The 26,218-nt window shown below is 39.9% G+C and overlaps 1 protein-coding gene across 3 annotated transcripts in view; it reads right to left on the bottom strand.

Moving 5' to 3' along the window:
* Positions 1–746: 746 nt before the first annotated feature.
* Positions 747–26,218, bottom strand: part of ANKRD6 (ankyrin repeat domain 6) — a 159,316-nt gene continuing 133,844 nt past the window's right edge. For all 3 annotated transcript variants that reach the window (XM_045010698.1, XM_045010699.1, XM_045010697.1), the window contains 13 exons: positions 24,869–24,967; positions 20,909–21,007; positions 15,792–15,890; positions 14,781–14,879; positions 12,938–13,036; positions 12,615–12,692; positions 12,209–12,313; positions 11,723–11,860; positions 11,324–11,503; positions 8,801–8,953; positions 8,196–8,309; positions 5,954–6,281; positions 747–2,902 (listed from right to left, as the gene is read on the bottom strand). In XM_045010698.1, the coding sequence (XP_044866633.1) occupies positions 2,334–2,902; positions 5,954–6,281; positions 8,196–8,309; positions 8,801–8,953; positions 11,324–11,503; positions 11,723–11,860; positions 12,209–12,313; positions 12,615–12,692; positions 12,938–13,036; positions 14,781–14,879; positions 15,792–15,890; positions 20,909–21,007; positions 24,869–24,967 (2,160 nt within the window). In that variant the 3' untranslated portion in view covers positions 747–2,333. The remainder of the gene's footprint in view (positions 2,903–5,953; positions 6,282–8,195; positions 8,310–8,800; positions 8,954–11,323; positions 11,504–11,722; positions 11,861–12,208; positions 12,314–12,614; positions 12,693–12,937; positions 13,037–14,780; positions 14,880–15,791; positions 15,891–20,908; positions 21,008–24,868; positions 24,968–26,218) is intronic.

Raw genomic sequence — 26,218 nt, 5'->3', positions numbered from 1 at the left:
CCTTCTGGTGGTGGCTTCTGACTCAGATAATGAAAATGAACATGTGTCGGTCTACACTGCTTTGGATTGTTATTGAGCCGAACCTGCCATCAGCATGAATGCCTGGAATGGTGGTTGAAGCATGAAGGGGCATATGAATATTTAGCATATCTGGCACATAAATACCTTACAATGCTGGCTACAAAAGTGCCATGCAAATGCCTGTTCTCACTTTCTGGTGACATTGTAAATAAGAAGAGGGCAGCATGATCTCCTGCGAATGTAAACAAACTTGTTCGTCTGAGCGATTGGCCGAACAAGAAGTAGGACTGAGTGGATTTGCAGGCTCTAAAATTTTAAATTGTTTTATTTTTTAATGCATTTTTTGTACATAACGCTACATTTGTAACTTCAACTTTCATGATAAAGAGATTGCACTAAAGTACTTGTATTAGGTGAATTTCTTGTTTTTTTACAGTGCAAATACTTGTAATAAAAAATAAATATGAAGTAAGCACTGTACACTTTGCATTCTGTGTTGTAATTGGAATCAATATATTTGAAAATGTAGTAAACATCCAAAAATATTTAAATATATGGTATTCTATTATTAACGGTGTGATTAATTTTTTTAATCGCTTGACAGCCCTGGTTCCTCTGTATTTATTATTTTAAACTGCCTCTCATTTCCCACTCTCTAGCTACAGCTTTCAATGTGATCAACTCTGTAAAGCTAGAAAACACACAAAAAATAGCTTTCTGAGCAACATTATGTTTAATTACTATGCAAAAACATTCACTTTTTATCATGATACAAAAATTAAATAGACAACATGCCTCTGCATTCCTACAGTAGCTTAAAAAGTTGTAAACATATGAAAATATCTAATTCTTTATTTTTGACTACTGAAGTCAAAGTATAGCACTAACAAATATCCCCATTACTACAGCTATACTGTATTTGTCTTAATAGTGCATTAATAGGAATTAAAAATACTGTAATATAGTACAATTTTCTTTGCTTTATACATTTACTAAAAAGATACAAGCTTGATTTCTAAAGAGTTAATGTTTACAATACTGTACAGTATGTTTTGTTCATCTGCATTTCCAGTGTCAAAAGATTGCTTGTTTGTTTTTTTCCGTGGCATAATATTGCAGGTTTTTTTAAATGGAATGATTTAGGATAGCTGTTTCTGGGCTATCATGATCTCCTGGAGTCTCCTACTAGATTAAAGCACGAAGCCCTAGAGGGATAGAGCTGCAACTATCTATGGTAACTTGTTCATACATTACTGAGCAGAATGGGGACCCAACATGGTTGAGGCCTTTAGATACTACTGCAATATAAACGCTAAATAATAAGCTGAAAGATTCTTAATATCAGTTCACAGTAGGGAATTTTCTATCCATCAAAGTTTTCATTTTATGACAAAAGATGTGGTGGTCTGGAATGGATTTTCCTTTAGAAACCAATGGACAGACAAGGTCTCTAATTCCCCCCCCCCCCTTAAAGGGAAGTGGATGTGGGAAAGCAAAAGAAAGAGGGGGTCACTTAAGAGTTGCTAGAGACAATATTCTAGGCATGTCATTTGGAGTGAAATCCTGGCTTTACTGAAGACAATGAGAGTTTTGCCATTTACTTCAGTGGAGCCAGGAATTCATACTGGATCTGTGTGTTTCATGCTCCTATAGAAAATTGGAATTTAGGCATCTCAGAGGAAGAGTCTTGCCTATCTATGAATGTACTGCTGCTCATAAAACAGTGGGGACTTGGTCAAATATTGGCCACTCATCTGCTATAAGAAATTACAACTTTTCAATAAGGTTACTTGAATAGATACCTTCACTAATCATGTAACCTGTAATAACTATTCAAACAATAATTAAAGAACTCAAAGTTATAATATGCTTGAACAATGCAAACCCAAGGCAAAGGAAAGTATCAGTGGGAAGCTTCTGTAAACAAATAACTTATTTCTAACAAAACCATTTCCATTGGGTGTTTTTTGTTACCTACAAGGAAATGGGAAAACTCTCCCTTCAGAATGTGATTTGGGTTATTGGTACCTGATGATGAAGTACCTGGCAATATTTATAATTTTATAGGATCATGGTAAAATGTATCTCATGAGCGTGTCCCATCTGCAAAGACTTACTGTTATGACTACATGGACAGTGTATTTTTGGAACTTCTAAATTCTAAAATTACATCTCATTAAAAGGGGCAGTTTTTATATTTGTATGTATTGGGTGCAATATTCTACATATTAATAGATCCCAAAATCAGCCATGCTGCAGTTCACATAAAAACTAAATCCTCAATTTCCATGCCTGCACCTGTTACCTTGATGCTAGCTTTCTTTTTGCACCTTAGTCCTTAATTTATTGAGCTCCTCTTCTAAACTTTTAATATGCTCCTTGAGTGCAGCTTTGTCTTGCTGTGCTTTTTGATTAGCTTGGCACTGGGCTTCTTCAATCTTCCGCTCATACCACTTTTCCATTTGAGTGGAAACAGCCTCAAAAAAGTACTGAGTAATCTCCAAAGCTTGTGAAGTGTCTTTGATCTGAGGGGCTGGTTGATCTCCAGGCAGAGCAGATGGTTGCTGTGACTGGGTATGATGTGTTACTGTGTGTTGCTGGGGCCTGTGTCTTGACTGCCCACTTTTGCCAGACTTCTTTGTTTGAGTTCCTTTGTCTATGAAGTAGCCACTCTGTTGCTCAATCTTTGCAAATTCAGTCAAGGGCTGTAAAGTAGTTTGTACCTTAACATGTCTTAATTTGGAACCTGAATGCTCTGACAATGGTCCTTCCTGCTGGAACCTGTCAAAAGCAGTGGAGCTAAAAGCTTTGTCTTTAGGCCTAACATCTTGAGGGACTGCAGAAGGAGCTGGACCAGCAGCTGTCATTTGTTGCTCTGCACCTATAAAATTAAAAAAAAGCATACGAGAGTTCTGAGCAGACTTTTATGCTAATATTAAGAGAGAAGCTCCCATTGTTCTGAGGATTGGGGAAGGCCAAGATTTCCTATATACCATGCTATACATTTTGTAGACGTTTATAATATATCTAGGGCTGTCAATTAATCGCAGTTAACTCATGCAATTAACTCAAAAAGATTGTGATTAATCGCACTTAGAATACCAATTCAAATATGTTAAATATTTGTGGATGTTTTTCTACATTTTCTATATTGATTTCAGTTACAACATAGAATACAAAGTGTACAGTGCTCACTTTATATTAAATTGTGATAAAAGTTCCTCCTCTACCGTGGTGGGTCCTGCACTTATTGGTGGATTTGCTCGCCTCATAGATTCACCCTGTGGGTTGGGAAACAGCCCAGAGACCTTCCCCTCTGGTAGAAGCCACAGTCCAGGTCAATTCCTCCTGTGTTTGATCAGGAGTTGGGAGGGAACCCGGGCCCGCCCTCTACTCCGGGTTCCAGCCCAGGGCCCTGTGAACTGCAGCTGTCTAGAGTGCCTCCTGGTACAGTTGCACGACAGCTACTTCCCCATGGTTTCCTCCCAACACCTTCTTTGTCCTCACCACCGGACCTTCCTCCTGATGTCTGATAACACTTGTACTTCTCAGTCCTCGAGTAGTATGCCTACTCACTCTCAGATTCTTGCACGCCTCTTGTTCCCAGTTCCTCACACGCACTTCCTCTCCTCTGGCTACCTGGCTTCCTTTGGCCTGACTGGAGTGAGCCCTTTTATAGCATCAGAAGGGCCTTAATTAGAGTCAGGTGCTTAACAGCCTCACCTGACTCTTAGCAGGTTAATTGGAGTCAGGTGTTCTCATTAGCCTGGAGCAGCCCCTGCTCTGGTCACTTAGGGAACTGAAAACTGCTTATCCAGTAGCCAGTATATCTCCCTTCTGCTACTCTGCTGTTCCCAACTGGCCTGGGACTATCACAAAATATATGCACTGGAAAAATGATAAACAAAAGAAATAAATAGTATTTTTCAATTCACCTCAAAAAAGTACTGAAGTGCAATCTCTTTATTGTGAAAGTGTAACTTACAAATACAGATTTTTTTGGTTACATAACTGTACTCAAAAACAAAACAGTGTAAAACTTTAGAGCCTTCAAGTCCACTCAGTCCTACTTCTTATTCTGCCAATCGCTAAGACAAACAAATTTGTTTACATTGATGGGAGATACTGCTGCCTGCTTCTTATTTACAATGTCACCTGAAAGTGAGAACAGGCGTGGTAGCCAGCATTGCAAGGTATTTACGTGCCAGATATGTTAAACATTCCTATGCCCCTTCATGCTTTGGCCATCATTCCAGAGAACATGCTTCCATGCTGATGATGCTCGTTAAAAAAAAAAAAAAAGCGTCAATTAAATTTTGTGACTGTACTCCTTAGAGGGAGAACTGTATGTCTCCTGCTCTGTTTTACCTGCATTCTGCATATATTTCATGTTATAGCAGTCTCGGATGATGACCCAACATGTTATTTTTTAAAACACTTTCACAGCAGATTTGACAAAACTCAAAGAAGGTACCAATGTGAGATTTCTAAAAAGAGCTACAGCACTCGACCCAAGGTTTAAGGATCTGAAGTGCCGTCCAAAATCTGAGAGGAACGAAGTGTGGAACATGCTTTTAGAAATCTTAAAAGAGCAACACTCTGATGCGGAAACTATAGAACCCAAACCATCAAAAAAGAAAATCAACCTTCTGCTGGTGGCATCTGACTCAGATGATGAAAATGAACATGTATCAGTCCACACTGCTTTGGATCGTTATCAAGCAGAACACATTATCTCCAGCAAATTGTAACTAACCTTGTTTGTCTGTGTGATTGGCTGATCAAGAAGTAGGACTGAGTGGACTTGTAGGCTCTAAAGTTTTACATTGTTTTATTTTTGAATGCAGTTTTTTTGTACATAATTCTACATCTGTAAGTTCAACTTTCATGATAAAGAAATTGCACTACAGTACTTGTATGAGGCGAATTGAAAAATACTATTTCTTTTGTTTTTTACAGTGCAAATATTTGTAATAAAAAATAAATACAAAGTGAGCACTATACACTTTGTATTCTGTGTTGTAATTGAAATTAATATATTTGAAAATGTAGTAAACATCCAAAAATATTTAAAATAAATGGTATTCTATTGTTTAACAGCGTGTTAAGTGCAATTAATTTTTTTTCATCGCTTGACAGCCCTACTTATATCACTTCTTCCTATGGATAAATTCATAGGCTTTCGACTTACCACACACTTTTGTTCAGAACAAAATGCAGCCTACTTGCCCGAAAATGTAAATTGAGGCATGATCACAGGATGCCTTTTCTGTAAGCCAGCAAGATCAGACATCACAGAGATCAGGCTTTTGGTCTTTAGGTTAGTGTGTGCTAGTAGGACTACACTTAGCAAGCTGTTCATGCAGTAATATTAGAATCAGAAAACCATATGTTCTTCAAGAATGGAATTTACTGCTATGGTGATCATCAAGGGGGAAAAAAGGAAGGATGAACAAAAAGTGTGTATGAAGTTGGGATAGATATGGGAATAGGGTCCATGCACCAATAAAAAAAATACAATATAGTTGATTCAATGGAAATTTGACAGTTCAGTGCACTCTTACATGTAAGACCCTGGGTTGGGAACAAACCCAGCCCTCCACTGTCCCTGAAAGTGGTAGAAACTACATTGAAACTACATCTATTTTCACCAGCTGAGGATTTGCCAAGAAAGATATAAGATGGTGGTGTCAAGAAAAGATAATGAGGTAAATCCCTGCCAACTAAGCCCTGAAACTTTGGTGGTTGCCTTGAAGGAGGCAACGTGTTTTAACCGGAATGTATAGAGATGGGGGAAGAGAGGTATTGATGACGGGAAGAAAAGCATACCACTGAAGTTAAGTAATCTTGGCATTTTTATTGTCTGAAAGCGTCCCCTGTTAATCAGCACATGCCTTTGAATACTACAGCTAAACGTCTAACAAGATTATACCTGATGCAGTGTCTTGTTCAACAGCAAAATAATGCTTTCCAAAGCTTTGTTCTGATGTCTGGACTCTACTCCTTCCCATGTCTTCTGAGAGACTATTCTGAAGTGTGATATAGGAATGCTGCTGTGAGTCCTCTGACTGTAGTGGGCTCTGGTTAGTTTTACAGTCCTTGGCACTATGGAGGTTCTCTGTATCCAGGGTCTCTGTGAGGGACTCACAAGTGGACAGAGTTGATTTTGGTCTTGAAGATCTAGAATCTCCAGAAAGCTTCATCTCCAGATTCTGAATCTTTAATATGCACCAGGTTTTCAATTCATCCACCAAGGAAATCTGTGAAAGAAAAAGAATTTTAGTTCCAAGTTGCCAGATTTTAAGTCAGTATTTTTACTCCAGCTACAATCTTCAGTCCATCTATGATGAAGCTCACTGTAATGTGCCTGTGCCATAGTAAAGTTACTGTTTCAACAGCAGCCCTCACTGACAATCACTGCACATCACAGTAAATGGTCATTTTCTAGTGGCATAAACAACATTTATACACTGATGTTACAGTTTTACAAGACAGTGGTTAGAGCTAACAGATTTTAGGAGAAAAAAGTCTAGATCAAACACTATTGGGTTTTTAGGACAATGGTGCCACCTCTGATCTCTTTTTTTTCTCTTGTTTTTGTGCTAGAAGAACAGATAACACACTGATTTATAATCAACCACTGGTTTTCAGGTAAAAAAAATGCTTAGTATTAGAAGGCATTTGCCGATAAACATTTCAAAAATTTAGTAAGAACTGGATTATATAGAAAGAAGAACACTCCCCATACTTCTGTTTGCCTGTTATTTATGTGGCACTGTGACTTTGTGCCATGCAAATAACATGTCCTTGCCCAAACAGTTTACTAAGGGCCTAATCCAAAATCTATTGAATTCAATGGGAGTCTTTCCACTGACTGAATCAGGCCCTAATAGAACAAGAATATATATTATACTTGTTAAGTATAATTCAGATTGCCTGTTATGGTTCACTCAATCTCCTTTCTTTTGGAGTATTAGAAGATTGTTTCTTCAGTCTCTATGGAGAAGGCTCAGAGACCAGAAAGTAGAGAAGACAGTTTGATACACATGCCTCTTGCTATAAAGGTTGGGGCAGCTCTAATAGTTATTTCTGCCTCAGAAGTACTTTCTCTGGATAAAGTGGTTTTGGGGATAAGAGACAGATCAACAGGTTAAATTGAGATCATCCCTGTCTCCATAGGCAGATCTGGGCAGTAGTTATTTTAATATTACACCCCTATTCTTGTTTATGGCAGCTTTGCAAAGTTGTGTCATGAAAATCTACCAGTACAGGTATGAAATGTATTTCTCTACTCTTATTTAAATTTTCATAATGGAAATACCTAGTTGTTTTTACTTCCCTATCAAAAGAGAGTTACTAGCCCTGAGTTTGCAAGTAGAACTTTACTAGCATGTTTGTGGGGAGTTTGTACCCAAGAGATGGATTCAAAACAGCAGATGGGTACCAGCTAGAGGACAACAATATCTGTTCCAGTATTCTATTAAAGAAATACGCTTAGGTAATACTGGCTTATTTGCAGCAATGCTCAATTTGGGAAAAGTGTGGTATTGCCATAATGCTACAGGGAAGAGACTGCAGTCTTCTGCCTCTCTCCATGAAAGTGTTTTTCAGAGGAAGAGGGCAGAGACAGCTCAAGAAAGAGAGTGTTTGAGGAAGGGAGGAGGGGAATCATCTCAGCATAGGGTGAAAAGATCACCTAAGGAGGAAAAAGTAGAGTATCTTTTTTAGGTTGTAGAAAGAAGGCTTAAAATTCATTTTAAAAAAATTTTACATTAAAAAAATCTGTCACCCTGGTGACAGAAGAACTAATAAAATGACCATCAGGATCAAGAGAGTAAAAGTTGAAAGGGATGTTCTTGAGTCAAATTGTTCAAAATGTTGTTTTGTTAAAACGTCCAGTGATTATTTTAAGGAAAAGAAGTCTTTGTTACAAGTTCTGATACACCTAACCCTAAGTTGTTGGAGCTCAGACCAGATTTTACCTTCCTGACTTCTGGAAACTCTGCACCCCACCCCCCACCAAAATAACCTTTTAAAGTCCACTTTAAATATTTCAGAGGGCCAGATAAGCATCCAGACATTTCAGTGCTTACTGGAATCAAACTTTTTAACTAATCCATTCCTGAGTGCTACTTATTTATGTTAATTGTGTGGAACATTTGTTCCTCCCATACCTGCCGTTTCTCTCCCTCATTTTTTTCGAGCTCAGCATGCTGTTGAAGGCGATGAAGGCACTCTGTTCTCTCTGCAGACAGCCTCTCAGCCATTAACTTATCTAAAACACGGAGCTGTGGTAGAACACAAAGCTCAGTTCCAATGACCACATTAGGAAAAAATCAATGTACGTCTGATAAATTATCATGAATCTTTTGACTCACACCCTTTATTTCTAGGAACAGTGTCCACTAGTATTAGAACTTGCTTACAAAGGGGTTGGGGGCATTCACAAAGCTATATAATTAAAAGTAATTAAAAACTTGTTTTCACTGAAATATGAAGCATGATAATTTAAACATTCCCTTCATTGAATCCCAACAGCTGCAGCATTTGTCTTTAGTCTATCAGACTCCAAAAGTGAAGCTAAACAGTTCAGATTCACTATGCAAAGTGAGCACAGAAGGTCACCTGTACAGTTTATTTTAACTATTATTCTTCTCAGGACTCTGGCTTGTAACAATAGATCTCCCTGTGGAACACGAACACGAACACACACACTCTCTCTCTCTCGACTTAACTATGTTTCTAACATTAATGGCATATCTCTGGACCATTTTCTTACTTGATGTTGAGTTTTGTTTTCCATCTGGCCCAGCTTGATATTCATCTTATCCTGTACTGTCCCAAACTCAGCTTTTATCTCCTCCACAGTTGCCTCCAGCTGATTCTCCAGTTTATTAATCAGTGGCTCACAACGACATCCATTTATTGGGGCCTGAGAGCATAAGGAACAGCAAAATAGCTTGATTTATCCCTGTCCTATTAACACTCAGAAACAGTCAGTAAATTTTCACCACTTCTTCTCTAACTGAACTTCCTGCCCCCCTAGCTAATCTGCTTTGGTACTGTATTACTGTCCTGATAACCTCTCATGGCCTGCATGAAGAAGGAAATAGGTATTTGAAGTATATTTTGTTTGGGAGTGATTTCGGCTGTGGTTCTGCAATCTGATCTGCATGGAGCACTGTTGACTTCACTGAGACTCCAGATGGGCAACAAGGATCCATCTTGCAAATCCAATTGCAGGATTAGGGCCTGAGACCTGACGTTATGATTCTTAATGATGCTGTAAAATTGGGGAGGGGATTTGTTGGGTTTTGGGTGTTGTTTTGCTTTTGATGCTATAAAACTGATGTGTTTTGGCATCTGACTTTTCTTTAAACTGAACATTTTGCTCAGTTTCCTTCAGTTGCAATTTAAAATCCCATATATATCATTGCATAGCCCCCTTTACTGCACTAGCATTCCCTTCATCCTCACCTGTCTGCTGGCAGCTTCTCACACACTCATCTCCTTGCCTTCTTCCTTGCAGCCTCCCTGAGCTCATCGGCAAGAACCCTGCTACATCCAACTTTAAGTCTCTCAAAGCCCCACTTGTGCCAGGCTGCCCATAAGTAAATGTAACTGACATGTATGCAGACCCTTACTTCTTGTTCCTTTCCCCCTTAACCTTTGCCTACCTCTGTCCTTAGACTGAGAGATTCTTGGGGCAGCAGGAACCATCCCTTATTGAATGTATGGAAATTGCCCAGCTCTTCCTGGGCACTACCACAAAAATAATTAAATAAATAATAAAACAACAACAGCTCTGCCTCGGGTTTCTTTCTTGAATCCCACATCTAACATTAGAATAGTCCTCATTGTGCTCATCTCTGGAATTTTCCAATCCTTCCTCCAAAGTTTCTACTTCTGAGGCCTCCAGCCATCACGGCAACAGAGTATCTGATGTCTGCAATAGATGCTCTTCAGTTTCTGTTAAATTCCATTCCTACCTTCTGATATGTATGATTCCCCAAGTGCAGCAAGGGAGGATAAAGGGTTATGTTCTGATTCAGAGATGGGACGCACTGCTTTCCTGGATGTGTCTTGGTACAGTATGCATAAAAGCAGCAATAGTTAGATGGAATAGACCCATCAGATCAAAGTCGCTTACATCTCAATAAGGGAATCACTTGATAATTTACTGCATGCTTTTGTGCTGTTCTAAAAATGGCTTTAGGTGAATATTTGCAGATTCACATTTAGGGGAACTATACTAAGTCCAGCAAATGGGTGAACTATCCATTGCATATTCACGAGATTAGCAAATTACAGTGTCTGAAGTGCAGTGAGTTTGTGATTTGGTGTTCCCTGTTCACTAACCAATCTGCTCTATTTCATATGGGTTGGGTTAAATCTCAGTGAAATTGGGGAGGGGCATAATCACCACCCTTCCTTTAAGATAGTTGTAAAGAAGCTATTAAAGCATCTTTATGGAACCAAGTAGCTGAAACAATAGGAGCTTCTACTCAACACAAAAGGACATAGGAGGCTGTTCAGGAATTAGAACTAGATGGGTGCAGGGGCTTTGCTGCATGTTGTTTTAGTTGAGGGATATGTCTGAGGAAAAAGTAGGAGAAACACCACAGAAAGAGGCACAGAAGCAAGCAGCAAGCCTGTAATTCTTCCTGTGTTCACAGAGAAAGGTCTTTGTTCATTATTTGTAAGTAAGCAGGACTGTAGCAAAGAAATACCTGACTCATCAATTTCTCCTTAGGGAAACAGCCTGCAAGACCCTAAATTTTGGCTAACCTTACAGGTCAAAAAGGGACAATAGTGTGTTAAACCCCTGCCTCTAGTAATTCTTGAACTCCAAGAGACCCAATTTAGTAAAGAGAAGAAACTGAAACATAAAGGTATTGCACATAGTCAGGCTTTCTGTTTGGACTGTAAACTCTTCAGGGCAGAGATTGTGCATTTCTTTTCATTTATAAAGCTTCTAGCTTTTCCTACTGGAAATAGGTAATAATATTCCAAAGTGGAAACTAGCAAGGTTCTAGTGTCATTTTCAATCATTGTTTGCACCTTGTCTACAAATAGGAAATGCTTCATTTATCAAAACATACACCACTTGGTATGCATAAAACCAACTTACTGTGTGCCAGGCCTCATTCTAAAATATTGGTAAATCCCATACAACAAACAAGAATTAATAACAGAATACCCTTGAAAACATAGTCAAAGGCCATCTCTGTTTCATTTCCTAACTGTGCTCAAATCCCACTAGGCACTTGTCCCTGATTTTTGATGGTGATAGCTTGTTTACCTGCATGACTTTACCGTCCTTTCCACGATACAGCGTGTAAAGCTGATAGGCTCTGAACTCATGTGGGGGTGGTGGAGATGAGCAACGATGTTTACTTCTACGATGCTTAGGTAAGCTCTGCTGGGGACCAGGGAGTGTCTGCTGGTCAGCTGGTGAAGCAGGATCTGAAAGTGCTGAAATCTGAAACACACACAACATTCCCCAGTTTACAAAAAAAACCAAAACCAAACTATAAATGACTGCTGCTTGGAATCTGAGACAATCAGCTGACTCCTGTCTCAGACCAGGGGGCATTGGGAAGGCTGGGGAGATGGTGTACTTACCCCTTAGCTAGGAGATGGGAACTCTGTATTGTTTAAACAGTAGTCCCTCTCTCTGTTACTTTAAATGTATTGGTACCTTTTCTCGTGGCTTTTTCTTTTTGTTGTTCTTTCCTTTGGGCTCTGGTGAAGTTGACCGTGGTTCATCTTTCAGATCTCCTTTCCTCTGAGGCACCTGATCACTGCTGTGAGTATCCTCAGCAGCTGAGACACTGCCCTATTTAAAACAGAAACAGGGAGTTGTAAGGGCTTGTCTTTGCTACATCCCTAATTTTACGTTGTTTTGCACAGTAGTCACAGAATCACCACCAGAGGGTCTTCAATAGCAATGCAAGATGCACTGCACTGGCCAGGGTTGACAGTATACCTTGCTCTGAGCATCCCTAAAAAGTATAAAGCTGGGAACTCATATAGGATTGGTTGCAGTCAGGGACCTGTGTGTTTCTCCAGGTGCCTGCTGCACAGCTACACAAAAGGTGAATTCAGTACTGGAGGATTTGATTGTAATCACTAGGTCAGACTTCCCTGCCTCTTAACACATTAAGTTGGTAATGCTTGGCTGTACCTTGCTCTGCACCACCTCATCTCTTGGCACAGACTGAGCTCGTCTTTCCTCCTTTAGTTTTTCTCTCTTCTTTCTAAGGCTTCTTCCACGGTTAAAGCGCAAGACCTGAAGCAAGGTAGCATTTCCAATCAATATCATCATCACTTTTCCCACTGATGTCCTATTACAGAAACTGGGTAATAAGACAAGCTTATTTATTTGCTATCCCACAGAGCCTTTTTACGGGGACACATTCTTCTAGTTTGCCCTGCACATCAGTACCCAAGTGGCATTTAAGGCAGTAGAACCCTAGCAACATTGTCTGGAACCCAACTGCAGCTCTGTGTGCACTCCAGGAGCTATCCCAGAACATTCCTGCCAAAGGGTGCTCTCAGGTTTGTTAGTAATAAAGACATTTATAAGGTACCTGTGGTGCCTTAGCAAGGAGAAGAGCAACATCAGGATTATTATGCTGTCTAGCAACCTCTAGAGGAGTCTGACCTGCCTGAAAAGAAAAAAAAATACATTATTTCCTTCAACTACCATCAAAAAAATGAATAGCTGAAATAGCTACCCTAAAGTCAAAGAGTTGTGTGTGTGTGTGTGTGTGTGTTTGTATAAAATAATCAAGCATTTTAATTTACTTAATAGGGTAATGTCTAAATATTATCAGCCAACATTTGAAAAATCTGCAGAAAATATCTATGAAACATTAAGATAAAGAATCAAAGTAATTCTACCTGTACTTACATTGTTGACAATTGACCCATCAGCCCCTGCTTCCAGTAAGAGTTTGACCACCTTTTTATGATTTAATGCAGCAGCTACATGAAGTGCAGTATCTCCAGCCTGAAATTTACAAAGTAGAATACAACATGCTAGTGGACATCTTTGATTTGTATGTACTGCATTTCCGGTTTCCTTGTGCCCCTTTATGGTTCATAGGTCCAAATGTAATTACACGGTAACTGAACTTTAATAAGGGCTGATCAACAGAGAGGCAGACTAAGATTTGGGCTAAATCACATCATTTTGAGGAAGGCAGTGAGGGTTGGGATTAGCCACATTCCTATTAAATTAACTGATCCCTGAGAATGTGCTCACAGAGGGAAATTATGCTGGAGACCCAAAAGCACTTGGCCCAAATATGTCCTCAAATGCAGGGATGCAACATTGCTGAGGGCAGAATGTTATGATGTATCCTCATCTCTGTGACAGTTTTATACGTTTGATTATCTGGCCTTTGATGACCTGGTGGTTATGAACATACGTGCCACTTCTTGAGCTTGACAAGCTGCAAAATGATCTTGGATAAACTGCAACAAGACAATTTGGTTTTTACTTGATATGTTGATGTTTCTTAAAACAACTCTTGGAACATAGCTACCTAAGTGGCTACACAGAGGGTCAGAGCACTAGAGCATTCACTTCACCTCTGGACATGTACTGCAAGTACAAATGAAAAACAACTTGGGTACCACTGAACACATGCAACCACAGATAACACATGCTTGCCAGCAACAATTTAGGAGAATCTGAGACTGAAGACAAACATGTTACAGGTCAGCTTTAGGCTGTCTGGGTAATATTGTGGAGTACAGGCAGAATGGTTTCTGCTTGCATGCTAATCCTAGACAATATTATCACTCAGTAGCTCACAAGCAACTAAATTCATCCCCCAAAACAAAATTACATATTAGTGTTTGAAATTGCATAGCCAATTTAATGTGGCTAAACCCATTCAATTTGCTGTAATATTTTCCATTTGAAAAACAACATTGTACATACAAATCAGAAAACATAAGTATGATCCTGCACCACGCTGTATACGGAAAGTGTCTCAGTAACATTAGATTGTTTGTTAAAGTACCATATAATTTATTTTCCTTAGCAGATTTAGTACATTTTTTTAAAATGCACTAATCCATTCTGTTGTACCACCCAGCTAAGCTGTTCAGTAGGCGCATCATTCAATTGTTTCCCCTATAAAATAAACCTGGATGGTTAGTCCTCATGTAGCTTAATCATTCCTTTGTACTTAACACAAGTTTTCCTTGAATTTTCCACATTTTTGCTTCCCACTAAAGCAATAAGGATCGGACAAATAGAGAATATACTACAAAATGTTAATAAAAATGTCATTTATGTAGCTCCTAAAGCACCTTACAAACAATCAGTTCTGCCTCACTACGGCAGGTAATATGATCCCTATTATACCGAGGAGTAAACTGAGGCACAAAGGTGAAGTGTCTTGCCCAGTGTCATCACGTCTAGTAACTCCTGCTCTAACCACTAGTTCACTTCTTTCCCATTTTAAAAAAAACAACAGAAATATATTTCTATACAGCATAATAAATAGAAAATGTTATAAATTAGAAATGTAAATGCAGCAACATGTTCTGAAATGATAAACCACGGGCACACCATTTCTTTAAGGCTATTCTTAGAAGCCCAGGCATCTTTAGATTACAGTGAAATGCACATTAAAAGGGAGTATTTACAGTGGGCCCCACATGTGATCAATGGTCCCTCATTTCAGTTGTTAGCCTTATAAAAAGGGTGCCTGGCTGCAGTGAATAGTTCATGCACTGACCTGGTTCTTTTCATGGACAGAACAGAAAGCACTGAGGAGTACCCTAATGATGGGCAAGTGATTATAACGAGCAGCAACGTGCAAACAGGTATCTCCTGCCTGGAAACAGAAACAAAGCTCTAAGCATGTGGTCGCAATAGAAAAGTTAATGCTTGTCAGGGTGTTTGGGGATGAAATAAGCTATTTAACACTGAACTGGAGATGTGAATGATATAGAAGCATCTTTACTTAATTGTTTTTTGGGGATCAAATGGCTTAGCTGCTTTATATTAATTTTACCTCTGAATCTGTAGGGAAAGCCAGTGAAACCAAATAACTGTTTCGGTTGTTGTACAATGGGGAAGTGCAGAGGATGTATCTCAAGGAAGCTATGGAAATTCTATAATGGATGCAAAATGCAAGGCCTCAAGCATTTAGAATATTGTACTCTTTTGCAGGCTTTGCTATGTTTAAACTCATGTATATCTGGCTCCAATTTTTTTTTTGTTCCTGTTTTATGCCAGATCCTCAATAAAGAGAGGAAATCAGTTTGAAAATTCAAAACTATATGAAGTTCTTTGGTTTGATAGACCCCCACACAATGCGTAGCCGGAGGAGCGTCTCTGAAGAATTTCCTTGGACTCTTACGGAACCCTCTAAATATTTCCACTTTTCAAACACAGGGGAGGACTCCTCCACCTGCAGACTTCAATTACAGTATTCGGGTGGGACCATCCTATGTCTTCAAAATGAGCAACCAAGAAAAGCTTGTGTTCAGGTGTATGTAACAGCAGAAAACAATGTATACGTCTTTAATTTTTCTGTCCCCCTCCCCCTTCAAAACGGTTGTAAGTAACACCTTTATAAGTCTTATCACAAAACATTTTTAAAACCCACTGTCTGTTTAGGCATTTTGTTATTTTTCTCCCAATCCTCATAACAAACAGAAAGGCAAAGTTTGATATTTTGAAAGCTATATTTCCAGAAGCTGAAACAGAATAATCATTTTTAAAAATGTATTTTTAAGCTTACATTATTTTTGAGATCTGCCCGAGACCCTCCAAGTAACAAAACACGAGTACTTTGGGAATGGCTATTTTGGCAGGCCAAGTGCAGCGGTGTGTTACCTGCCTTAGGAGAGAGACAGAAAAATACAGAAGCCATCTTTAGAAAATTGACATAAGTCAAAAAACAAAGCAAGCAAACACTACCACCCCATCTCAATAAACAATGTGTGTCTCATTGCAGGATTTTAAACTTATAAAGCTGTAAATGACTTCTGATCAGTTGCCTATGAAAAGTGAATTTGTAGCTTTGTTCCAGGCCACATCACAAAACCCACTCAAAAATATTGTTGGTGTTCTCACCGAAAAACTAGCTATGGCCTGAATGGGCATGGAAACAGAGCTACCCTCTCTGCCACAGAGATGTTTCCTCCAGGACACAGCAGAGGCAGGTATTGGGAGTTTGGGGAATTTTACATTGTCACTGCCAGTGTTCAGAGAGCAAATGGGAGACTTCCATTTCCAAAATTATCAATCCAGCAACTACTGCGGAGCATCAAATTCAATTAATATTTTAAAAGCACCTAATTTAAATAAATAAAACTCCCCATGACTTAATCCTCAGTACATAGCCTCTCTTTCATATCTGGTAATTACATTGCCTAGATGACACTTGATTTTCCTAGAATTTTTCCCAAAGCAATGCACTTAATTTGTTGCAATCACCTAAAATTTAATATTTTGAATTTAAAACATGTAACTATGAAACAAAAGATCTCTTGAAAGAAAAATTCCCTTCTCAGGCTCAAAGCAGATTCCCTTCCTATCAGCTTCCCAGTCCTAACTAGGGAAAGCAGATGCATCTTACAGCACCATGTCCTGGAGGTCTCCACATTCGTGCTCTGACAAAATAAAGGTGGAACCCTAGATCCTAGACCCCAGGATCTCTCATGGAATGCCCTGCTCTCCTGTTTACACCAGGAGGAGGCTGTCAGCTCACATATGCATATATGAGCATGTTTGTGGGTACAGTGTGAGTAAATTTGCACATGGTTCCATCTGTCTTATAAATGTAATTCCTGTTTCTTTGCACAAAGAAACATGCTGCTCCATGGCTTTGTACTTTAATTCCTGAAGGAAAGTATGTTTGAAGTCCTGTGGTCTGTTAGGTAAAAGCTATTTCTAGTCTATTAGGGTAGTTATGGAAATCAACACGTGTATATATAATGGGGGCAGAGTGGTGGTTTTAGGCTATAGAGAGCTTGTATGTTTACAATGAATGAAAGTCTTCAGACAGAAATAGGAAAAGAACTTGGTGAGTTACTAAGGGTCCAGAGAAAAGCAAAGATGAGTTTTGTTACAAGTAGAAGTTCCCATGTGGAAAAGTTTGTGCGTTTATTCTTCTGAAGGGCTGAGGGGCCTGAGAGTTTAGGGTTTGTCTACACCAGTGAGGCAGGGTTATTTCATACTAACCACAATTTTTTGTTTGTTTGTTTTTTTCAATAAAATGGGCTGTGTCCACATGATACAATTCTTCCAAATTAACTGGCTAGTTAGTGAAAATTGGACAATCCACTTTGAAAGTGGCTTGAGTTCATTTTGGAGTAAGTTAGTGCAGAAGGTGGTTTGTGTGGACACATCTGCAGTCTAGATTAATTTTTCAGTCCCTCCAATGGTATCCCTGACTGCATTGCTTCACTCCGTGCTGGCTGACAGCAGTTTGAAAATGGGCTAACTTGCAAAAGACATATGAACCCTGGGATACAAAGAAAGGAATCCTGGAAATTTGCTGCTGTGAACCCCAAGTCACAGAATTCTAGTGGCTTCAGGTAGGTATCCTATAATGCATCATCAGAAAAATCCCAGAATACATAGAGCCCAGCAGCAGGACAAAGCACCATGGGATACCTGCTTGATATGCTGAAAGTTTATTTCAAAAGAAGTCAGTGCTGCATGTGCACACTGATTAAGAGGGAAGTGTGTAGTAAAAGCTAACCGTATGGATGCAATTATTTCAGAATAGTTATTCCACAGCTGTTAATATGCACAAACTTAATCCAAAAGCACACACCCACACACACATGTAGACAAGTCCTTAGAATATTTGTTTGCTGGTCTTTGTCACTGAGCCTGCAATAGGTTTGCTTGGATCTGAAAATGTGATCATCTCAAGTAAAAAGGTTTTAGACATTATCAGGCTCCCTGCTTCTTGTTCATTCTCCTCCCAATTATCCTCCTTTTCATGTCTCACCTACTGCTCAAACACCAGTCACCGCCTGCACATTTTGAATTGGAAGAACTCTTAGAGGAGTCGTAAGTCTTTGATTTGACATTACTGTGTACTGCAGTTCTGAATACAAGTCTCTGAACTGTAGCAGGCATTACAGATTTTTTTTCTCTGAACAAAGTCACATGTAGAGATTTTTTTTCCCTTGGGTTATTCTCTGAAGAGCCCGTACAGTTCTTTCATTATTAGCTGTTAGAAGTGTAAATTCGAGCAGCAAGGCAGAGAAATGAGGCTGCAGCACTTTGGTAGAAATTCACAAAAATTACAGAGGGAGCACAGGGAGCTTAGAGCTCATACAGTGGAACTGGCTCCTGCTCCTACTGAATGGCAAAACTCCCATTGACTTCAGTGACAGGGACTGGATTCAAGTTGTACTGATTTGGAAAAAGACACCTCTGATTTCCCAGCCTCCTAAATATGAACAGAAAGGTACAGACTGTTCACAGATGTAAAAACGCTAGTACTGATCTCACAGAATAATGTTTATCAGACTAAGGATTTTTTGTTAATCCAACTTGTTTGAAGACAGCAACCTGACTCTCAAATTTGGTTGCCAGACAAGAAAATGTCTGTCCTAACATTTTGGATCAAGAAAGGAGTATTTTCAGAAATCACGTGTGTTGTATGGATATTATTGTCCCTCCCCTCAAATGCAAGCTGTTGATCTGAACCTGACTTGCACTTAAAATCTTGGGTGGACTGACTGGTGCATCCCACTTAAGGCCGGAAATGAAAGCTAGCCTCTAATCATTGTCTCTTTATAGATATCAGTGGATGGCAGTTGTGTTCAATCCTATACCATAGGGAGAGCGCATATATAATTAGCCACATGCTCTTATCCTGAAATGCAACATGAACTGAAACTAACAATGAGAAGGAATTAAACAAAGTAGCAGTCTGGGTAGGCAAATAATCCATTTCTTCTGCTGTTTGGTGGCTTGTATAAATTAACTAAGCCTAGAGGCCAAATCCATTCTCCTCCACAGGGTACTGTGTCATTCAGTCAAGACACCCTGGATTCTCAGGTGTAGGTCAGCAGCTTGTACACTGGCAATAAGTAATTATCACTTGTCAGGTTGTCCTGGCTGCCAGGCAATCTGATTTTTCCTAGTATGAATGTTTATAACAGGACCTTGTCAGCGCCTAAACCCTGACTGCTGCTATGCTTTGTATTTTGTCATGCTGTTAGAACCACTGTGTTGAATCTTCAGGAGTATAAGAAGTTGAGAAGCATCCAAAGAAGCCAGCTTTGATGAAGTGAAAATAGGATTGAGTTATTAAGTAAAGTTAGGAAAATTCTTCATTGCCATTGGAAGCAGAAGCAGGGCGTGTGCGTGTTTGAACACTGACATGCTACACTATGAGTTCTAACAGAGTGCCTTTGCTGCATAAAAGCTATGAATGATGCATAAACTGTAAGACATTCTGAGACAGACCTCTCTTAAAAAAGTGTATGAATACAGTAGATTGGCATTCACCCTTTTAGTTAAAATCTTCTAATGCACATAGCGCCCAAGTAAACAGAGTAGCAATTCTTATATTAACACACACACACTCACACTTTCATGGTTCTGGATGTTGGAAAAAGTTCTATTGCCTGATATTTGTAACTACGTGAGTTATCTAAAGAATGTCTAATAGACATAAAGATGAGCATCTGGAAATCAAACTCAAAGCCTAATATAAAAGAAAGGATGCTATAAATCAAGTGAAACAGCAGCATAAGATTATTTTGTTTACAAATTGCAAAGTAACCATAAACAGTCTGATTGCATATGGTGGCTGCTCCTGTCCTATGTCAATACAGTATATAGTTTTACTCATATTCATTTTTATACCCATGTGTCCTTTCTTCTCTTGTCTCTGGTAGTATTCATTGGGTAGTTTAGTTTTACAGACTGTCGTTCTTTTGAACCGTTGGCTCATTTAATAGTTTTATAGACATGTTTACTGCAATTGTATGGAGCATTTTTTAAAGGAAAATTACAAGATACAATAAGTATAGTAGCTCTAAATTCCTGTTGCCTGTAACAACACATAGTGATGTCCATGCAACCTGACTGCTCAACTGGCTGAACAGTCCAAACCCTAATTTAACGTATATTGCCCCTCGCTGTTTTTCAGATTATTCCATTAACCTTTTGACTAGTGGGTGGGAAAAAAAATCTCCCAAGGGTATTTCATTTTGATCTTAGTAAAATTGTTTATGCCATGGTATATTGCACCAATTTAGAACATAATTTTACAGTCCTCAATTGGTACCCTATGTTTGTGTTATAAAATAGCTTGTTTGCAATTCTGGAGGGTCATATATTCAGTTCTCCTGCATTACGCATAAGATATTATAATACAAAGAGAGAGACACTTAAGAGTGCCTCATAAATTTTCAACAAGACTAAATCCTGGTACATTAATGGAAACATTATAACAAAAGATATACTGTTTTCCTTCTTTTGTGGTTTATGCGCTCATTTGACTGTAATTTCTGATAAATTGGGTTTTAATGCTATTTCCCTATTAGTTCAATTAATATTCATTTTAATCATGCCCGTTACAATGAATCCACTCAATATAAATTAGGACACAATAGAGGTTTCCATAAGAATTCCAGTGTTCTTCAGCCATAATTAATGTATCATTCAAAGTATTACTGAGCTCCTCCTGTGTCAGCTGTCAAAAAACAAAATTTCCTAATGTTTCTGGTGGAATCATCCAGGCATAATTAATTCAAAGAGAATGAGTAATCCCACTAGGAACTGGACCACCACCTGTTAAGAAATGCCATTACCAGAAATCACCACCAATGAGAAACAGCCATTTTACATCGGAACTGAAAGCTCTTTCTACATGCATCTCACCTTGTTTCTGGCAAGAACATTAGCTCCTGCTTTAACGAGCAGTTTGGCAGACTGACTGAATCCATGCCAACATGCTTCATGAAGCGCTGTGTTCCCATCCTGAAGAGCACACACACAAGAGCAGCAGTTTAGGGTGTTGTGTCCACACATACAGGAATGTTACATTCAGAATGTAGGTGCTGTAACCCTGTTTGGGCATTAAAAATCATTTCCCTTTTCTTGCTATCTAATTCTGTTTGGGGATAGGCATATGTATGCTAGACCTAGACTTAAACAACTTCCATGGGCCTACTTTCAACCCTCCCTGCCTCTACTTCACCAACTCCTGAGTTTCTAACCAAGCATAACATTATACTGACATGTGTGTGCAGTATGTGCTCCATTGCTTTTCTTTGTTGGCATCCTTTTGTCTGCAAGAGATGGTGGGAACTGCAGCCTATGATGTAGATGGTTTGCTTTTCAATGGTTAGAATTAGACCTGTTCATGTGTTTGTGATTGACTTGTCTTCCAATTGCTGTCGCAGAAAGACTATAAGCCCTAAAGATAGTGACAGCTAATCAAGAATTGTCCTTTAGTGAGCTGTATTTGGAACAAAAGGTGCTGGGGATTCTCTCTGAAGTTCTATACAGTATGGTTTAACTGATGACTGTGGTGGTGTTTATATAGAATCATAGAAATGGAGGGCTGGAAGGGACCTTGAGAGGTTATCTAGTGCAACCCACTGCACTGAGACAGGACCAAGCAAACCTAGATCATCCCTGACAGGTTGTGCAATCTGTTCTTAAAAGCCTCCAATGATGGAAATTACACAACCTCCCTTGGAAGCCTGTTAGAAAGTTTTTCCTAATATCTAACCTAAATCTCCCTTGCTGCATATTAAGTCCATTACTTCTTGTCCTCCCTTCAGCGCAGATCGATAATAATTGATCACCATCATTTCTATACCAGCTCTTAAAATATCTGAAGACTTATTAGGTCCTTATCCTCAGTCTTTTCTCAAGACTAAACATGCCCAATTTTTTTAACCTTTCCTCATAGGTCAGGTGGGTTTTCTAAACCTTTTAAAATTTTTCTTGTTCTCTAGATTCTCTCCAGTTTGTCCACATCCTTCTTAAAGTACAGCAAACAGTACTCCACATGAGGCCTCACGAGTGCTGAGTAGAGCAGAACTATTATCTCCCATGTCTTACATACGACACCTCTGTTAATACACCCCAGAATGATTTTAGCCTTTTTTTGCAACTGCGTCACACTGTTGACTCATACTGAATTTGTGATCCACTATAACCCCTAGGTCCTTTTCAGGCAGTACTGCTGCCTACCCGTTATTCCCCATTTTATAGTTGTTTTTCATTCCTACATGTAGTACTTTGCACTTGTCTTTATTTAATTTCATCTTGTTGAATTCAGACCAATTCTCCAATTTGACAAGGTTGTTTTCAATTCTAATCCTCTGCTCCAGAATGCTTTCTGCCCCTCCCAGCCTGGTGTCATCTGCAAATTTTATAAGCACACTCTCTACTTCATTATCCAAGTCATTAATGAAAATATTGATTAGTACCAGACCCAGAACTGGCCCCTGTGGGACCCCAATAGATATGCTCTCCCAGTTTGACAGCAAACCATTGATAACTGTTCCTTAAACCCTATTATCCTCTTGGTGCTTTCAAACTGATTCACAATTTTTTCCAGTATCTTTCCAGGTATCAAAGTTAGGCTGACTGGTCTGTAATTCCTTGGATCCTCTTTGTTCCTCTTTTTAATGCTAGGGCAGGGGCGGGCAAACTTTTTGGCCTGAGGGCCGCATCGGGTTTCGTAAATTGTATGGAGGGCCGGTTAGGGGAGGGGGTCGTGTCCCCCCCCGTTCCCTGACGGCCCCTCTGGGACCCCTGCCCCATCAACACACCCTCGCTCCCTGTCCCCTGACTGTCCCCGGACCCCCACCACCCCATCCAACCCCTCCTCTCATTCCTGGTCCCCCCCGGGACCCCTGCCCCATCCAACTACCCCTTCTCCCTGTCCCCTGACCACCCCCAGAACCCCTGCCCTTGACTGCCCCCTGCCGCCCCATCTAACCCTCCTTCCTTCCTGACTGCCCCCCGGGACCCCTGCCCCCATTCAACCCCCTGTTTTCCCCCTGACCACCATCCACATCCCCGCCCCCTGGCCACCACCCCGAACTCCCCTGCCCTCTATCGAACCCACCCTGCTCCGTGCCCCCTTACCACACTGCCTGGAGCACCAGTGGCTGGCGGCGCTACAGCCACGCCACCCGGCTAGAGCCGGGCCACTCCACCGCCACCATGCAGCACAGAGACTGGGTCAGGCTGGGCTCTGCAGCTGCGATGCCCCAGAAGCTCACAGCCCCGCCGCCCAGAGCATCGCACCTGTGGTGGAGCAAGCGAGCTGAGGCTGCGGGGGAGGAGGGACAGCACGGGAGGGGCCGGGGGCTAGCCTCCTGGGCCAGGAGCTTGGGGGCTGGGCAGGATGGTCCAGCGGGCCAGATGTGGCCCCTGGGCCGTAGTTTGCTCACCCCTGTGCTAGGGGAACATAGGTACTATGTTCCCTCTTCTCCAGTCCTCTGGGACCTCAGATGTCCTCCATGAGTTCTCAAAGATAATCGCTAATGGTGCTGAGATTGCCTCAGCTATTTCCCTAAGTACCTTAGGATGAATTTCACCAGGCCTGCTGACTTGAATATATATAATTTATCTAAATATTCTTTAACCCATTCTTTCCCTATTTTGGCTTGCTTTCCTTCCCCATATATACATGGCAATGGGTTTTTACACCGCATAGCTGAGAAATGCAGTGAATTCTCACCAGGGCACATATTTTTGCCTTCCGTCCTATAGCACAAATGTAAGATCTGGGAGTGAAAAGGGTATCCAAATACCATCCCGGAGAGGGGTAAGGATCCTATCATACTTCTTGCTTTCATTTTGGTGCTGGGTCTGCAGACACCGAGGAAGTTCAAGGGCTGTGGAGAAGACTCTCCCGAAACTTCATACAGGTGGCTAGTAAAGCAAACCCCATGGAAGGCTTTTGCTTTATAGTTTTGGGTGTCTCCCTCTAAAATGTACAGCCTAGAACTCAGCTTCTGACCTAAGCAGAGAAAGGGTGTGAGTGTGTGTACGTAGTAGATATTTGCTTTTATTAGCAGCCTTATCTCAAATGTGGATTAAATAAAATCTGAAGTAGAATATGAGCTTTCGCGTAGAGACCTACTTAGCTCATGTTTTCTCTACAGTCCAAAGCACTTCCTAGAGAATCAATATTGCAGCACTACCCTATGTATTGTTGCACCCAGAGTATTATTTAACTCGATGCTCTAGCTGATCAGTCCAGCAATATATTGGGAGTCAACTTGACTGGGTAGTGGTACATTATGTTACCAAGTAACAAGCCCACCACTTTTTATTGCCCTATCCGGACACATCTATATTATTTAGTTGGGTAGCAGCACCTCTGACTATATCAACTAAATCACTTCCAGTTGCAAATGACAAAGAAATGATTCCCTGCCTAATGAGCCAACGAGTAATGGTACCTCTGAGGAGGGATCAACACGGTTCCTTCACAGACATTCAGTTCATATCTTTACTTAACAAATAGCACTGCTCAGGCCTCACTGGAGTAAGTTTTCTTAGTAGTTCTACACGCTTCCTCACTAGCTGGCTGATTTCCAATGTTTCCTTTGAAGCCTGTGGTCTTTATCAGATTGCCATCATCAGGAGAAAGTCAGACTCCTGGCTCAGAGATTATCAATTTACCAGTACATCAAATGTAAGTAAAACAGGAGTATATTTCCAAAGGGAAGTGAGGTTTCTTATCTGCATAACTGCTATTAAATTCAAATGAAATTGTTTACTCCAGAGTATAAATTCTAAATAGCATATTCCAAAGAATGCTAATATTACAGTCTAGTGCAGTTATTATCCAACAGGTCTTCTCATTACCTTGTCTTGTCTGTCCAAAGGGCACCCCTCTTGAATGAGAGTTGCTATTACATCTGTATTTCCTACAACAGTGGCCCGGTGCAAGGCTGTCTGATCACCCTGTAAAAAGAAGCAATTTATTTTAATCAGTGCCTGTCCCACCTAATTTTGAATCCATATAAATACACACACACACACACACACACACACATATATATATATATATATACACACACACACACACACACACACACACACACACACAAACACTTTATACAGATATCATACACACGTCCCATATACTGTAACTATATTTACATCACACATACCATTCAAATACTGGTTATTGTTAAAAGCAATACCAATAAACTACAATCATTGAGGTTTCCAAGAGTAATGGAACCATTATATGGTTTACTATTGCACCCAACAGTTTACTACCTTTAATTCCTGAAAACACCCACAGCTCATTGTTATAATTTCTCACCAGAAGACTATCCCAGATGCAATATGGGGGATACTTAGCACCTAGTTTTAAAATTATTACAGCACTAATAGATAGCCAGTTTAACATATTAATTTTGGCTCCATTCTTCCAAGGACCCACAATATCTGTAGGGAAGAAAAGGGCATAGAATTAAGATCGCTTAGTTGTATCTCATCACATTGGTCTTCCACAATCTTATCTTTATGTTTGTTTGTTCATTCTCTGCAGCTATTTTGAGTCTGTGGTGCTAAAACAAATTCCATGAGCTGAGCTACACAATGAGAGAGAGATGACTTCCACGGGACCATACAGGAGACCTGGTTCTGATTACCAATCAGAGCCTTTCGCTTCCCAGACTAGGAATCCTGTACAGTTCAGCTCACCTACATGGTGTTTGTCAAAACACATGAATAGAGGAAATGTGGAATGTATACAGAGGGGAAAGTCTGGAGATAGCGAGAAGTAATAATCACAAAAATGACTTGTCTGATACAATCGATAACTAGATAATGACAGACTTTAATAAAACATTAAAAACTGAAGATTACCATGTTTTTGTCAAGAATTTAGATCCAGATCACTGAATATAATTGGGGTAGTTCAATAATTGAATAGTTTGCTCCCATACAGAGGGTGCTAGACAACTGGCAAGTGAGTTATAAATTGCTCTTAAGGGGGCTGTTTTTTTATACTGAGATTGAAGACGTTATTAATTTCTACAGCAGTATTACCAACCCCAAGCATTCAAAAATGCCCCCAATAAAAGATGAAATTGGTTTAAAATCACGAGGCCGATTTTTAAAATAATACATTTTGGGTTAATTGTAAAAGCAGCAAAGAGTCCTGTGGCACCTTATAGACGTCTCTTAGTCTATAAGGTGCCA

The sequence above is a fragment of the Mauremys mutica genome, chromosome 3 (assembly GCF_020497125.1).
Source record: "Mauremys mutica isolate MM-2020 ecotype Southern chromosome 3, ASM2049712v1, whole genome shotgun sequence".
NCBI lineage: Eukaryota > Metazoa > Chordata > Testudines > Geoemydidae > Mauremys > Mauremys mutica.
The sequence above is the reverse complement of the archived record's forward strand: the minus strand, read 5'-3'. Positions and strand labels throughout refer to the sequence as shown.